The sequence below is a fragment of the Gymnoscopelus braueri genome (genome assembly GCF_963280865.1).
Source record: "Gymnoscopelus braueri genome assembly, chromosome: 10".
Lineage (NCBI taxonomy): Eukaryota > Metazoa > Chordata > Actinopteri > Myctophiformes > Myctophidae > Gymnoscopelus > Gymnoscopelus braueri.
Window position 1 is genome coordinate 13931011 of NC_137611.1, and position 15800 is coordinate 13946810.

The 15800-nt window shown below is 45.0% G+C and overlaps 1 protein-coding gene across 1 annotated transcript; it reads right to left on the reverse strand.

Moving 5' to 3' along the window:
• Window positions 1–4081: 4081 nt before the first annotated feature.
• On the reverse strand, window positions 4082–5555 carry LOC308093376 (uncharacterized protein; the record flags this gene model as incomplete). Its single annotated transcript, XM_080439712.1, has 1 exon — window positions 4082–5555. The coding sequence occupies one exon, from the start codon at window positions 5553–5555 to the stop codon at window positions 4290–4292; it is 1266 nt and encodes a 421-aa protein (XP_080295838.1). The 3' UTR covers window positions 4082–4289.
• Window positions 5556–15800: the final 10245 nt, after the last annotated feature.

Genomic DNA, 15800 nt, shown 5'->3' on the forward strand with positions numbered 1-15800 from the left:
CCTGTCAGCGTTAAGCCAATGCCCACCCCATATGTATTGTACACCACCACTTGAGCGAGGCGAGCACTGTTCATTGCAACAATGCAATCAGGTTGATTGCTTAGCAGAGAAATATTGCTTTTAATTAATTGTCATAGTGGTTAAAATGTTGTTGTTTTTTTGTTTTGTTTTTCCCTGCCTGTTACACAAAAGGTCTTTTCTTAATTGGTCTCCAAACACCATGTTGATGTTTGAACATTGTGTCGTTTTAATTTAGCACTTCACTTCACCTTGTGTGTGATTTGATGTCAGGTTGTTATTTTTCTGAGTAGCAGTGTGATTATTTGATACTAAATATCGTCGCTGTCACGTAGAAACCTTGTATCTCCATATCTCAACACAAAAAAAAAATCGTGATTGTGAACCCAAAATTGTGAGCATGTAGATCTGCTATTTTGGCTATAAAAACTAAATTAGATCGACTGTAACACAGGTTATATTTCCTGAAAAAAAGTAACAGTTTTGGACATACAAGGTTTCCACCCCCCGACAGCGACAATATGAGACATGAAGGGACACAGTTATTGTATTAATACTGTTGTGCTTCCTTGTAACACCTACCTAGGCACTGAATTCAGGTCAACAGACTTATAGCGCTGCAATATTTTTAGTGTTTTTATTTGACACCACATGTCATGACCACTATTTGGGGCGTAAAATTATTCAGTGGCAGTTAATCCACGTGTGTGTGTGTGTGTGCGTGCGTGCGTGCGTGCGTGCGTGCGTGCGTGCGTGCGTGCGTGCGTGCGTGCGTGCGTGCGTGCGTGTGCGTGTGCGTGTGCGTGTGCGCGTGTGTGCGTGCGTGCGTGCGTGCGTGCGTGCGTGCGTGCGTGTGAAGGAGAAAGAGAGAGATACTCAGAGATGAGATGAGTGTGTAATGGATGTAGTAACAGAAACTTACCAACAGAGGTCGTTTTAGTGCCCTTTCTATGTGACTCTCCCAATGTGTGTGATTACTTCATGTCCTATCATTGTCATTGCTTAGTCTAATATGGTACATTGACATTGTGTATATGATTGTTGTGTGGTTGCATGGAATAGAGGCCTGTGGATAATGTCAGTTGATTCTCATTTCACAGTGTGTATTCTGTCACATCTGTATCATGTTCTTTGAGATTTTGCCTTTTACTGAGGTTTTTGATTCTCCTCTGTAATTTTATTCTCTTGTTCTGTTTAATAACTTATTCTTTCTTCTATTCTGAACTCCTTAATAACTGTTTTAATTGTATTCAAATGTCCTTTTATAATGTGTCTTATGCCCAATGTTTTGTGTAAAGCACTTGCCTTGTTGTTGAAGTGTGCTTGTGAAATGTGTAAACTTGCCTTGCCTTGCCTTGCCTTCATCCGTAACTTTGGCAGTTTGGTGTACATTTTTTGTACTATACTATATTAAAACAGGGTTTTTCAACGTAGACCACTCAATGACACTTCACAGAGAGAACAAGCAGGGTAAAATCATTTAATACGTAGTACACGTAAAAGAAAAACAATAAGTAAAAGACTTAAAGTAAAAAGTAAAAAGGGTATAGGTAGTTAAAAACTAGAATCATGAAGTGGAGAGAAAATTATTGCGAACACAATTATTAGTCTCAGTGATGTTGGAAACCAGCTTATTTTATTGCACTTTGCCTAATGTATACATCATCGTACAACCGTCACGCTCACTCAAAAATAGAATATTCTTTTTCACTTGAAATGTTTCAGTGAACAGTACACTGAAGTATAAGACTTCAACATGTGATCCTGATGCCATAAAGAGAACCAGCTGCGACTGGTTCCAAAAGTGTGCTTCCGTACCTGAACGTGTTTAAATCGTTAAATCCTGTGTGTTAATTTTACTCTGTGAGTGTACAAATGGAACAAAACGGACCCGTTTGGATCCATTTGTACACTCTCTGAGTTACAGACCCGCAGGGCTCCATTTCGTTCCGAACTACACATGGATAAATGAATACTGAGGATTTTTACGGTGTAGGCTACTCTTTTTCCATACGGCCCTGATTAACATTCATGTAATTAAACAGAGACAGAGTCACACCTGGATGGAAGCTGCCTGCCTGGCACGACCACTTTCCTCTGTTGTTGGCCAGGGGAGCCGTTTGCGGTTAACCATCTTGCTCGCAGGCACTAACTAAAGTTTTTTTTATATGCATACTTAAAACTTTTTTTATGCCAGAGACAACCAAATTGACTTGCATTTGGCCACACACGCTATTTCAAATTATTCTGTCCTCGGAGCCGTTATCGTTTAAATCTCTCGCACTGTACATTGAACAACATTGAAACCTACTGTATTGTTACAATAGTCACCCATGGATTTATAATTTCAAGTGAAGTGGCATTAAACTCGTCATTTGGCTGGGGACTTCCTGTAGCCCTCTCAACAACCCTTGGAGGGTCTCCGGATCTCACTTTGAAAAACGCTGGCTTAACCACTTATTTTGTTATTTGAACATTTTAGATTTTTTCTTTTTTTTTAAAGACATGCCCAAAAATAGGGACACCAGGTTAAAAGTGGTTAATGAATTCCCCACTAAGCTCTGCTTTTGGTATATTTGGGTCAACAGCATACTTTAGGTACCATAATTAAACTATTGAACTGCGAAATCAGACTGAGTGATGTGAGGTTCCAGTTGGCATGGTTACAACGTGCTACGGCCAAGAACTATTCATCAATGTTTCAAGAATTCCTCACTGTTTTTTTACCAGCCAAACAGCTTTTTTGGAATATAATGAAGGTTATCTTTCAAAATGACTGGTGGTGGTGGAGAGAAAACCAAGGTCTGCAAAACATGTACTGTGGCTATAGCTATTGTTTGGCCTCATTAAAAGTTCTCAGTTGCAAATGAGCGATCTCTTGACTAATTGTCAGTCATTTCCAAGAGGAGCATGCTGCTGACCTGCAGCGGGCTATAATAATGGAGTGGAACATTTAATCACAGATTAGGCCCCTGTTTTGTTACGGATCTGTACATCCCCCCCCACCCTCTTGTTCTTTCCACTGACTTTCCACTAGGCCTGATCCTCGTGACCTAGCTGTGTCTGAAAGTGGTAAGCTGTGACTGAACTCGCCCCACATATGCCACGCGGTCCATTCTTGCACTGCCACGGGTGCCAGACTGGGTCAACTGGGCAATAGTCAGCCTCCAAATCTAGACCTGTGAATTTGTGAGTTGCCCTGACGACCTTGCTGTGGATTAACGAATGGACTTGGCACAGGCACCTCACACTTATCTTTTTGTTTTTAATAACCATCAATGCAAGCTACGTTTTCAATATGCTAAGTAACCACTTGCTGAAACCGGAAACCAGTTTGCTTTGGGCCAGAGCTATTGAGAGAGAGAGAGACACTCCCATAGACTTCAGTTGTAAATGGTATAATGATATATAAATATAAATATTCAATGGAACATTTCAGACACAATGTTGAACCCTGTTAACGGGTGTTGATAAGGCACGTGCGATACATATACCATGTGATTGCATCTTTGGGCTTCGGCGGTGGGCAAATATGAGGCCAGTCACATTTGCCTGTTTGAATATTCATAGGTCCAGAATCTCTCAATGATATAGAAAGCAAGCATGTGCTTCCACACCCTTTCCAGATGTTTTGTTTTTAACTTATTTTTTACATACATACTTAAAAGAAAGAGACACCAAAAAGTAATGAATAGCCCATAATTAAACAAACTGTGACTCTTTTAAAATAATGGTAGGTTAAGTCTTACCACACCTGGATATTCCACTTTTGAGAGATATTGCATTTTTTGGGAATAGAGGTCTAGTCCATTATCCAAAGAAAAATAAAGCATGAAATCCTATTTGTAGGAATAATATTAATCTGTACAGTATTGTCTTGAGAGCACCAGAGGATTCACAGCCTGAGCCCACAGACAAATTGATTTGACATCACTATTACCACACACACACACACACACACGCACGCACGCACGCACGCACGCACGCACGCACGCACGCACGCACGCACGCACGCACGCACGCACGCACGCACGCACGCACACACACACACAGTAGGCCTATATGTAACTTTACTGCGTATAAATATACATGTACCCTTGCATGTCCCCATACTCATTTAGCACACAAGCACATACTGTATACACTTGCGCACGCACGCACACACACACACACACACACACACACACACACACACACACACACACACACACACACACACACACACACACACACACACACACACACACACACACACACACACAGGGGGCGCCTCACGAGGGCTTGAGGTAGTTATAGAGGGCACAGAGACCTCCTTGGAGCACCTCCTGGATGGGCTTCATCAGGGGGTTGTGAATGATATGGAGACCTTTGTCCATGGGGTGACAGGCCAGCTTCCCCAGTCTGCTCAGCAGGTACATCTCCACCGGCACATTCTGCAGGTCGTTGAAGTCCACGTTAAGGAGTTCTAGAGAGTCCAGGAAGCACAGGGTCTTGGGAAGGCTGTGGAGGCTGTTCCCCTCCACGATGAGGATCTTCAGGTTGACCAGGTCCTGGATCTGGTCCGCGATGACCTCCAGACGGTTGCAGGCCAAGTGTAAAAACACCAGGCCCTTCATGTTGTAGATGCAGGTGGGGATGTGCTCTATGCGGTTATGGCTGAGGTTGAGCTTGGTCAGTTTTCTCATGGACGATAAGCTTTCGGGGAGGCTAGTGATCTGGTTGTTGGCCAGGCTGAGCACCTCCAGCCGGGTGCATTTGCCCAGCTCTTCGGGCACCTCGCTCAGACGGTTACGGTAGGCGAAGAGCACGCGTAGCTTCTTCAGGAGGCCGATCTCCGGGGGCAGGCAGGACAGGTTGTTTCCCCAGATGTTGAGGATCACCAGGTTGTCTAGGGCGCCCACGGTGGGCGGGACGCTGCCCAGGCAGTTCAGGGACAAGTTGAGTTTCTGTATCTCCCGGAGCTCCCACAGCTCAGCGGGGATCTCGTCTAGCCCCCGCTGGGCCAGACTGAGGGTGCAGAAACCTAAGTGCATGGAGGCATTTTTGCGGAATTTCTCGGCCGCTGAGGACACGTCGGGGAGCTCGGTCCTCCATATGCTCTTTCTCTTATTAGTATCACTCCCATCGTTCAGTTCCTCTCGGTTGAAACCTCGGGAATGCTTCCCGCCCATGGTACTCCTTACCTGCCGTCGATGGCTCTTTATCTTCAGAGTGACAAGCCGCGTCGTCAGCACAGGTTCATGCGAATCTCCGACACCGGTGAAGCACAAAGCTTTGCTAACATTAATGGCTGCTGATTGTTGCCCGGTGTTCCTGAACGACCCAGCGATGGCATGTTCAGTGTGACTGTCAGGGTGGCATCTGGAGCTGCCTGGCGTTGTTGTCGTATCTTCAGATTGGATGGTAGCGTTTATGCCAGAGTCCTGGATGTGTTTTGGCTGGAGCAGAGTTGAATGTGCACTGTGTGTTCCAACAGTGTTCCAGCATGCTGTAACAGGGCAGCACATAGAACAACTGTCTGCCTTATTGAATTTCATTCCGCAGCTGGTGCTGTCACTTAGCATGGGACACCCTCTTGAAGCCCCCACGACGGTGTTGCGCGCCAAAAATAGCAAACCTACAAGCTCACAGCGTGTTGCGGACGCAACGTGCTGTGAGCTTGTAGGTCTGGTATTTACGGTATTCACTGTCATGCGACAAAGTATAAATCAGGCTTCTCCATAAAGAGAGTGCTGGGGATTGGCTCCTGGAAGAGGTCAATCAAGTGAAGTCACTGCCATGATCCCTCTCTCTCACACACACACACACACACACACACACACACACACACACACACACACACACACACACACACACACACACACACACACAGGTATCTCACATATGCAAGGTTGCAAACACACACACACACACACACACACACACACACACACACACAGTTACATAGTGATACGTGTGGGGTATTAAAATGAGGACTTGTCACAAGTTACACTTGCTATCCTTTGCAAGTGTATCATGTTTAATGATTATTTAAAATGATTCACATATTAAGACTTGTATATGAGGCTATGGTGCGTCTGTCTGTCTGTCTGTCTGTCTGTCTGTCTGTCTGTCTGTCTGTCTGTCTGTCTGTCTGTCTGTCTGTGTGCGCTCTTTTCGTCTCAACTTAAATTGACACCAGGCTGTCAGCTATGAAAACATTGAATCAGCGCTCGAAAAAGAAACTGTTCATGGAGGTATTAGCGAAACTGTTAGCCGCAGACATGCACTGGCTTAGTGTCAAGTGCAACAGGACGTGGCTCACAGCCAGTGTGTTTCTAGAAAACACCACTGCCATTCACACCTTTACCTCTTTCAACCCCTATCGAGGGGTTTTAAAAGGGTCAAAGCAACGAAAAACATTAGGAACTCCCGATTCTTCACTCTGCAGGCACTCTCACCAGAATGGTTTCTCAATTTGTATCTTTTATCCACTAAAGCCAGAGAGTAAATCAGAGTACATCTCTGAGCTATGGACCATTTCCCTTTAGACAGCCTTTTTTCCCCAAAATCTGACCAGGGTTATAGAGGCTCAGAGCAGTGGCTCCCAACCTCTTTTTCCTTGGAGCCCCTCTTAAAAGAGTAGTTCACCCGAGAAAAAAAAACTTGTTTTCATCCAATTACACACCCCATGAAGCTCATGGAGACTTCTTTGTTTTTGTCCCATTTGATGACCGGGTCATCATTCAGTAGGAGACTCAGTAGGAAACTCTTTGAGACTCCGCCGGTCATCAAATTATTGGCTGAGGAATGCGACAAAAACAAAGAAATCTCCATGAATTCCAGGCCTTTAAGGGCCATTCACACTGAGCACTATAATTATAACTATAAAAATATAGCCAAGAGTCAAGTGGATGGCAGAGTTCACACCGACTATATAAAAAATACGATGGTGAACGATATAGTTATCTTTATAGTTGTAGTGCTCAGTGTGAATGGCACTTTAATCTGACAAAAGCTGAGACCACACACACACACACACACACACACACACACACACACACACACACACACACACACACACACACACACACACTATATATAGCCGATCTACTGTACAAGCTACTGTACAAATTTTGGACTATTTTTTGACAATATGGCATGCCCAAAATAGGGACACCAGGTATGAAAGTAGTAGTAAAGCAAGTTATGATCCTGTACCACATGTTTAACATTTTGGACTACCTCCAAACAGGCCTCACGCCCCCCACCCCACCCCTGTGATCTTTGGAGTGCCCCCAAGGGAGGCCCGGACCTCCAGGTTAGGAAGGGTTAACGGAGACATCCGACACTGTGGACTGACTGTGTGGACTCTGGTTGCACCATGTCCAGGTCAGCGGTGGTGAATGCCAGGTTATATTTTTGTGTACGGGGAAACAGAGAGAATGCCTGGTCATGTGTTATTATGTAAGCAGACGCAGCTAGTTTATATGGGGAACACACCACTGTGTTGGTAATAACATTGACCACTTTTTGGGCATGTCATAATAGGCAATTGTTTTCAAAAATAATTCAACAACTTTCAAAACAAAATCTGAACATTTCAACATTTTTTTTATTTTTTTCAAATTATTATTTTAACATCCCGCCACTGCAAAGAAAGCAGAGGTTGAGTTTTGCGTTCCCTACAGCCACGATGAATTCTAGGAAGACAGGAAGACTTGTTCTTTTGCTGTCACTCATTGAGCACGGTTACGTGTGCTCTCCAAATATTCATGACAATGCCTCCCTCTACTGAAAAGATATATGGATGTTGGACATTTGAAGGGTGACTATTTGGGTGCGCTGCACATTCAAGTCTATAGGGATGGGCATTTGGACCTTTTTGTTGGTAAACGTTTAACCTTTGGACTGTGGGCGGTTAACCGCAGTTAACCGTCTTTATCAATAAATAAAGTTGCAGTCCTATGTGTGGGCAGTTCAAATAGTGCCTGAAACATGTAATTTTAACATTCATTAGGTCTATATCTCAGTTGTTTTCTTCTCTTCAAATGTGTTCTTCTTTACTAGGTATTGTAAAATATTGTATGAGGAACAATTATAGATTTAATTACATTTAAATGATATATTCCATAAAGCTTCTGTTAATATTTTATTTATTTTTATGACTTAATTTGACACACATTTCGGTTAACCGTCCCATCCCTAATGTCTATGAACAAGTGGAAAACAGCAAGACAAGAAGTGGGTCCAGATATGGGGCCTCAGCTATGCACTGGGTCCCTGACATTGATTGATTGATTGATTGATTGATTGATTGATGGTGTTGGTTCTCAAAGTGGGGTCCGGTGGGGGGGGGTCCTGGACGTCCCCAGCAAAAGTAGTTAACATAGCATCACAATCATTTTAACCACTTTATCCATTTATATGTTGGCTATTCAAAAATAGCAGATATACAAGCTTGCAGCACAGCACTTTTTTCAACATAAATCTTCTCTTCTGGGGGTCCCTGGCACAAAACCTTTTCAGATGGGGGTCCGTGGCCAAATACATATCAATTTGGGGGTCCTTGATGTAACTTCTGTTCAAGTAGGTCTACGCCATGATGTGAAATACAGCTGCAGCTAATCAAATGAATAAAGGATGGGTTAGATTTTTGGTGTGTCTGTGCTTGCACACTGGCACACCCACGGCGCTTGGCACACCTAGATCTAACACACCCCATTATAAATTGTATTAGGTGCAGCTGCGTTGCTTGCTAGCCTGCCACATTTTTTTAACCCAGTTTCTAACCTGTACAGAAAAAACAAACCACAAGATCAGCCTATAGGGTTTCATGCTCCCATAAGCTTACTGCAAGCACTTCACTTCACCCTTGAATGTGGGTTTTTCTTCACGTTGATGAGCTGCTCTGTTGTTTGTGTGCCATGAACATTACACAGTCTCTACAAACAGCAGGTCTCTGCTATAAGCCTGCCATACTCTATTTACATGAAAAATGACTCCTCAGCTGTAACCGGAACAGCGTTCCCCCCTGTGTGCAAACACAGCCCTGGAGTGGCAACACGACGAGTGGCATGCACACTGGCAAATGTGGAACGATGCCTAATATAAATATTCATAATCTTTTCATGGGTTAATTGTGGGGTTGTTGTAGTAAACGGCTTGGAGGGATAAATGGATGGATGGATGGATGGACGGACGGACGGACGGACGGACGGACGGACGGACGGAACAATAAATGGATGGATGGATGGATGGATGGATGGATAGATATGAGGGTCCTCCATGGTCCTGAAACTGCATTCACATCCTCACACAACCCGATAAATTACGATATAACCTCCTAAAACGCCCTGTCAGAGAACAATTTGTTATCATTTGTTGAGGCATAAATCCTCATTAATGACTTCCACTTCGATATACTGTACGCGCTCATTCTCTCCAAACCCAGCTTTTTGGTTCCAGGCAGAGAGAGGCAGATGTGCGGCAACAGCTTGTCGGTGTAAATCACCAGGAAATGGGGTTTACCACGTTCCTCTGGCAACACCTTAATACAGAGTCCCATTAGCCGCCAAATGAGGATGAGTTATTGATTCGCGCGAGCGGTGACATTCCCCTCCTCGGGGTGACAGAAATGATCTCGTTTTGGGAAAAGCTCATCTGATTATGAGGCACAATAATGACTTCGGATGAGCCTTTTAGAGAGAGAGAGAGAGACCCGTTGGAGACGTGCGCCCTAATCTGATTTATAAGTAGTCGTATAGTGTGGGCCACCGAAAATACAAGGTCTGCAAGCTCACACCGCATTGCATCCGCGACGCGTTGTGAGCTTGCAGATCGGCTTTTTTCCGGTGAGCGACACCGCCGCAAGGAAAGACTATAAATTAAGCATTTCTTGTTCATTACGGCGAGAGCCTACAGGCAGTGACAGGTGATATATAGGGCCCTGTCACACTGCACAATGTGCCTTAGGTGTCCATGTGTCCTGTTGAAATGTTAAGAAGTACCTGCCAAGAACCCGAGGCTGTCTCCGCTCTGTCCCCTCAGACGTGTGACTCCCTGAAGAACCCCCCCCCCCTTCTTCCTTCGCTCTGCTGAGGAGGGTTTTTTAGACAGAATATGAAACAAGATCGGTTTCTGGAAAACAAGAAATATGCATTCAGTGAGCCTGTTAGTATTCCACACTAAATTAGCCACCGTGTGCGTGTGCGTGTGTGTGAATGTGTGTGTGTGTGCACGTGTGTGCATGTGTGTGTGTGTGTGTGTGTGAGAACAGAGGTGGCTGATGGGAGGCCTCCCGGACTGGAAATGGTCTATTATTCAGCAGGTGCAGATGTGAATATTCACACCACTGGACACTTTCCACTTTCCATTTGTGCATGCACCCACTTCCAGCCGCTAACCCCCCCGCCTTATCCCTGCACCCGCCCACCAATCCACACACACACACACACACACACACACACACACACACACACACACACACACACACACACACACACACACACACCACCACCACCATCACCCTACCCGCCCCCAGCTAATGGAGTCTAGTGGTGTGTGTGCATTTTGTCAGAAATTGAGGATATGTCACGCATTCGAAAACGCCATCTGGAAATTGGCTGCGACTCGGCTCTGTTCTGCTCAAACCTCCAGGTGACACAATGATCTGCTCAGCAATGCAAATTAGTGTGGGGGAAATGTGAGGGGTGGGGGGGGGGGTCCGATGAGCCCCCGCTCATGTGAGGCCAAGAACATTTCATTTCAATGTTTCAGATGTTCATTTATTTACCCGTTTGGACACGGCCACGTAGCCCCTGGCTGCCAGCGCAGATTTTGTCACCATGCAAATTGCACTGAAGAGATTTTAGCATTATCTGCTAGGTCTGCTCGGAGGATAGATCAGTGCTGAACCCTTCTGAGAATAGCAGCTCTACGCTTTCATAAGCTCCCCGGTCTTTTAGTATCAACTGAAGATGAAACCAACCACCACTGAGTGTGTGACTTGTAATCTCCCTCGCTAGGCAGCGGTGGCCTAAAGGTTAGAGGCTCCTGTTATATTCCCAGGACCAATCTGGGTGTGGAAGTGAATGACCAACATCTTGTAGATGTTTGGCTTTAATGTGTGTGTGTGTGTGTGTGTGTGTGTGTGTGTGTGTGTGTGTGTGTGTGTGTGTGTGTGTGTGTGTGTGTGTGTGTGTGTGTGTGTGTGTGTGTGTGTGTGTGTGTGTGTGTGTGTGTGTGTGTGTGAGTGTGTGATGGCATGCTGAGAGACAAGAACAAGAAATGTCATCTGAAGCTTGCTGGCCACTGTGTCTGACGCCCGGTGCTTGCCACCTGCCGGACAGTACTGTGGGAGGCCAAGCGGGGCACTGCCTCGAGGGGGAGAAGCGGCCTCACAACCACAGAGGAGCTGCACTCCTGCATGGTGGATAGGTACAGCTGGAGGAAGAGGACTCGTTTTCTGCCTCGTGACGTCACCACTACCCAGACAGCCCTGACAAAGAAAGAAAACATCAACCATTCTTGTGCCCTTGAGCAAGGCACCGAACCGAACTACTCCAGTGACCAACAGTATAAAACTGTGGTTCTTCTGGACAGCTGCCAGAGTCCAGAGGGAAGCACGCACATCCCCACGAAAATGCACAGGTGCTGAACTAAAATACGTACATTTAGAAGAGGAATGTAAGTCTGCACACTGAAATAGCTCCCAGTAGAAACTTTTATTAGATTAGGTACAATGTTTCGACCCTAGCGGGTCTTCATCAGGTCTCGTACTGGACAGCTCCCAGGTGTGAATGTGTGTAACTGTGTGAGTGTGAAGCAGGGAGTTGCTGAAAAAGATCACTCCTGCTCAGCTAACCTACCCTGGATAAAAACAGGTTTCGAAAATAAAAAACATGGCAGAGGTGGTGAGGACTGAGGCCAGGTAACTGTAAAGTTGGGTCCGTAGTTGGAGCAGCTAGATTCGTCTTGAGATAAACTGGGACAACATGATGAATAGATGATAAAGGTGCCCAGGGGAGTGCACTATCCGGGTTAACGCCACCGCATAAAGACACCATTTGTAATGATGGCTGGAATCAAGGGGGAAAAAGCTGTGAACAAAGCTAACCGGGCTCCAAAGTGACCAAATCAGTCGCGGCTTTGCTGAGGCAGCAGATGAGAGTACAAACCAATTGTGGCCGTGACAACAAACAAGCCGGGTGATGAAGTACCAGTGTGCTGCCTATCTGGGTCTCACCTGCACAATGGCACTGCTGCCTGCCTGCTACCGGCTACTGCAGCACATAAACAACGCACTTAGCATCGGATTGGATCGTAATGAGCTATAGAGGAGAATGGGGTTGATTTTTTGGGGGCATTATACAATCGTTAATGAACTAATGAAAACTCCCCAAGTTGAAGAGATATTCAACATCGGAAAGTTTCTGTTCCAAATGCTAAGTGACAGTTGTTGTTTTTTTGTGCAGCCCTAGAGGTTTGGGGAGTACATACAGGATGTACTGTGGCCCAAACTAAATTAGAAACAAGAGGATCTAACTAGCTCTGTTCGAAATTAGGACACATGCCACTTCACGCTCGCCAGCCAGCCATAAATGTTTCATGTGGCGCTGATATGGTAATCATTGGATTTCGACAATGGCACGTTGTGAGAGCTGGATAACAATGGCTGTCTTTCAGCCCAGTGTGAATCTGGATGCAGTCCAATGGCTGAGGAGCAGCCCTAAAGGCACCGATCAATCCAGCAGACTGCCTCCCCGTTAGGCAGGATTAGAAATCACAGATAGGCGAGATAAGGGTGGTGGTGGTGGTGTGGTGGTGGCTTAGACTTCATGCAACGCTGCTGCAAAAACAAACATCTCGGGGGGACAACCCCACACGTGACAAAAGGTGCCACACAGACACACCAAATGCATTCCACTGAGTTAAATATGCATTCCGTTTCATGGGGGCTCTGAGTGGATCCAGGTGTCCGCTGGTGGCGTGCGCCCAGCTGGAGGATGTGGCTGACTCGCTGGCACACGGGCTGGCATACTAATGCCTAAATGTGTGCTCCGATGTAAGAAGGTGTCGTGCGGGCGAAAATAGCAGATCTGCAAGCTCACGACGTGTCGCGTCTGTGATGCGTTGCGAGCTTGTAGAGCTGCTATTTTTGGGCACGCGAAACCGACGTGTGACGAAGCATAAATCGGGCTTAACAGAACCAGGGGTGCTTTTCACAGGGAGTTGAAAGAGAGACTGGTGGGGACGGTGCCAGCCACCGAGGGTCCAGCCCACAAGCTCCAGCTGCATGTCCACTAGCGCACATCACTGGAGGGGGGTTGGGGGGGATTAAAGGCTGGAAATCTGGATTTTTGGACATACTCCTCGCAGCATGCCTCATGAGAGGGCAAATTGATGTTGTGATATTAAACAGAACGAACTGAGCATCCCCTTCTGTCACATTACTCTTTTTTTAATGCACATAGCCTACAGGATTCCGTGACATTAATTATTTTTTTGGTGGGGTAAAGAAATCAAATCAAAAGGGATGTCGCAAGGAAAAGGGCAGCGTGCCCAAATGGGCTTGTATCGACGTATTCCTCCAAGGCTCGTGTAAGCCTTTTTATTAAAGCGAAACAATCTTGAGAGACACCTGTTGTTCCGTCCAGGGTGTATTTATTGTCGGGCTATGTCAGCACAGCAGACACTAATAACGCCTGGCCAGAACATGGAGCCTGTATTACCAATGTGACCTATACTTGGTCATCATAATTTCCTGTTTCTGCACACACGTGTGCGTGAGTGATGGTGTGTCCAGCGATTGCAGGCACCCTTCAGCCATTTCACACTACATGTTTTTTTTTTCCTTCCTTGAGTTGACACCCGCCCCCACATGTCATGCAGAACTAATCACTCGGTGCTGACACCAGTGATTCTATGGTGCTGAGAAGTGTGTGTCGAAGCAAAACAGCTGGGTGTTACTGCCACTGAGTTTGAAGTCTCAGTCCACACTGGTGGACACTTCTGTGATTAACTTGTAATGGCCTGAGGGCCTGACAGCCAAACACTAGTTTTCATTGATCACAGCACAGAAAAACACACATCTGGGACAAAGAATTACAAGAATACAATCATTTGTTTTGTTTTACACACAGGGGTATTTTTTGGACAACTCTTATTTTCACATGCCTAATTGTTAACCACTTAAGCCCTGAATTATAGGCTAAGCTAACATGTCTCGATGCTATTTTTTGAACATGTTTGACTTTTTTTATTTTGAGAAATATTTGTTTATATATAAACAATATTATACCCAGTGATATGTAATATAAATAATATATATATATATAATAATAATAATTTTAAAAGGGGTCTATATAAATTAAGCACATGTTTGGTCACTCATTCCTCATGCATACATGTAGTATCCATATCTTACCAGAGGGACCACAGGGACAGAGGTGGTGTAGCCTACTGTTGGAGGTCCTGTTTGGGGATGCGTGGAAGGAAGGAACACAGTCATTGTTGTCACATTCAGAGTTCAGACCTATGACCATGCAGTTCCTGGGGTGGTGTTTTGTTGTTGTTGTGCTAACCACTGGGCCATTAACTATATTGTGCAATAACAGTCAGACAGCCAGTCAGTCAGTCACCACCACCTTCTCTTCCATCTACACCCCTGTCTGGGATTCCAGTGTCTGCTTGTGGGCTTAACCCACTAATTGTGGCCTGAGTTCTTGAACTATTGTTGCATGCCTGAGGTTTCGTTTGGTTTGAGGCCGAGGTTATATTGAGACCTATGGTGATCTATTGGAACACTCTAAATATCTAGGGATTAGGGTGCAGTCTAATTGCTTTGTGTTTGATTTATTTATGTGAGGTAACCGTTATTTAGGTACCTCTATTCTAGGGTTTATTTATTTGTATTCTCTCACATAGCCTATGGGTGGCATAACCCCCCAAGTGTAAGCCAGAGAGTAAAACATGTTCGTGGAGTCGTTGAGGAGAGTTGCAAATGCCATTACCAGGGAATATAGTGGCTGGAAATCGTCGAGGTAAGCATGGCGTCCCGTGGCACACGGGCCATGTGCCAGGCATAACTGATGCTGTGGTGACCTCTACTGGCCAATGGAGGGAGAGCGAGGATTAAATAGGATGATCTTGCTCTGCTTCTTCTCAATGAGTTCAAACATTTAAAACTATCTCTAAGCGGCTGAGCTAAATTAAACTTATATAAATGAAACTGAAAGCAACCAAAACGTTAACGGTGACGGTCAACAGAAAATATCAAGCATAGCTAGCTCACCTCACCCCCTTTACTCACTCACTGACAGATTGCATGGGTGGATTGGCTGCCTGACAAACCTGACATGAATCAAAAGATAATGACGAGAGACAATTCAATTCAATTCAAAGGGCTTTATTGGCATGAGAAAACATACGTTTACATTGCCAAAGCAGAAACACAGAGACACAGAGACACTGTGATCAATTAACGGAAATGAGACCATAAAAACAAAGCGTGGGAAAGAACTAAACAAAATGAAAACACAAGCAAAACATATATTGGCTCCTACCTATACACTGACTATGTCTCAGATATTGATACTCTAAGTAGAAAATATGTGAATATGATGCTTGACCACAGAAACACAAATCTTTGCTTAGGGATGAAAGTTATGAGTTATGGGATGAAAAATTAATCTATTCACCTGTTTCCTAGGCTTTCCACTTCCTGTGTGTTTTCCACTTCCTGTCGATTTGATCCAATGAAATCCAATGAAACTGGTCAGATGACTAATGATATCCAATAA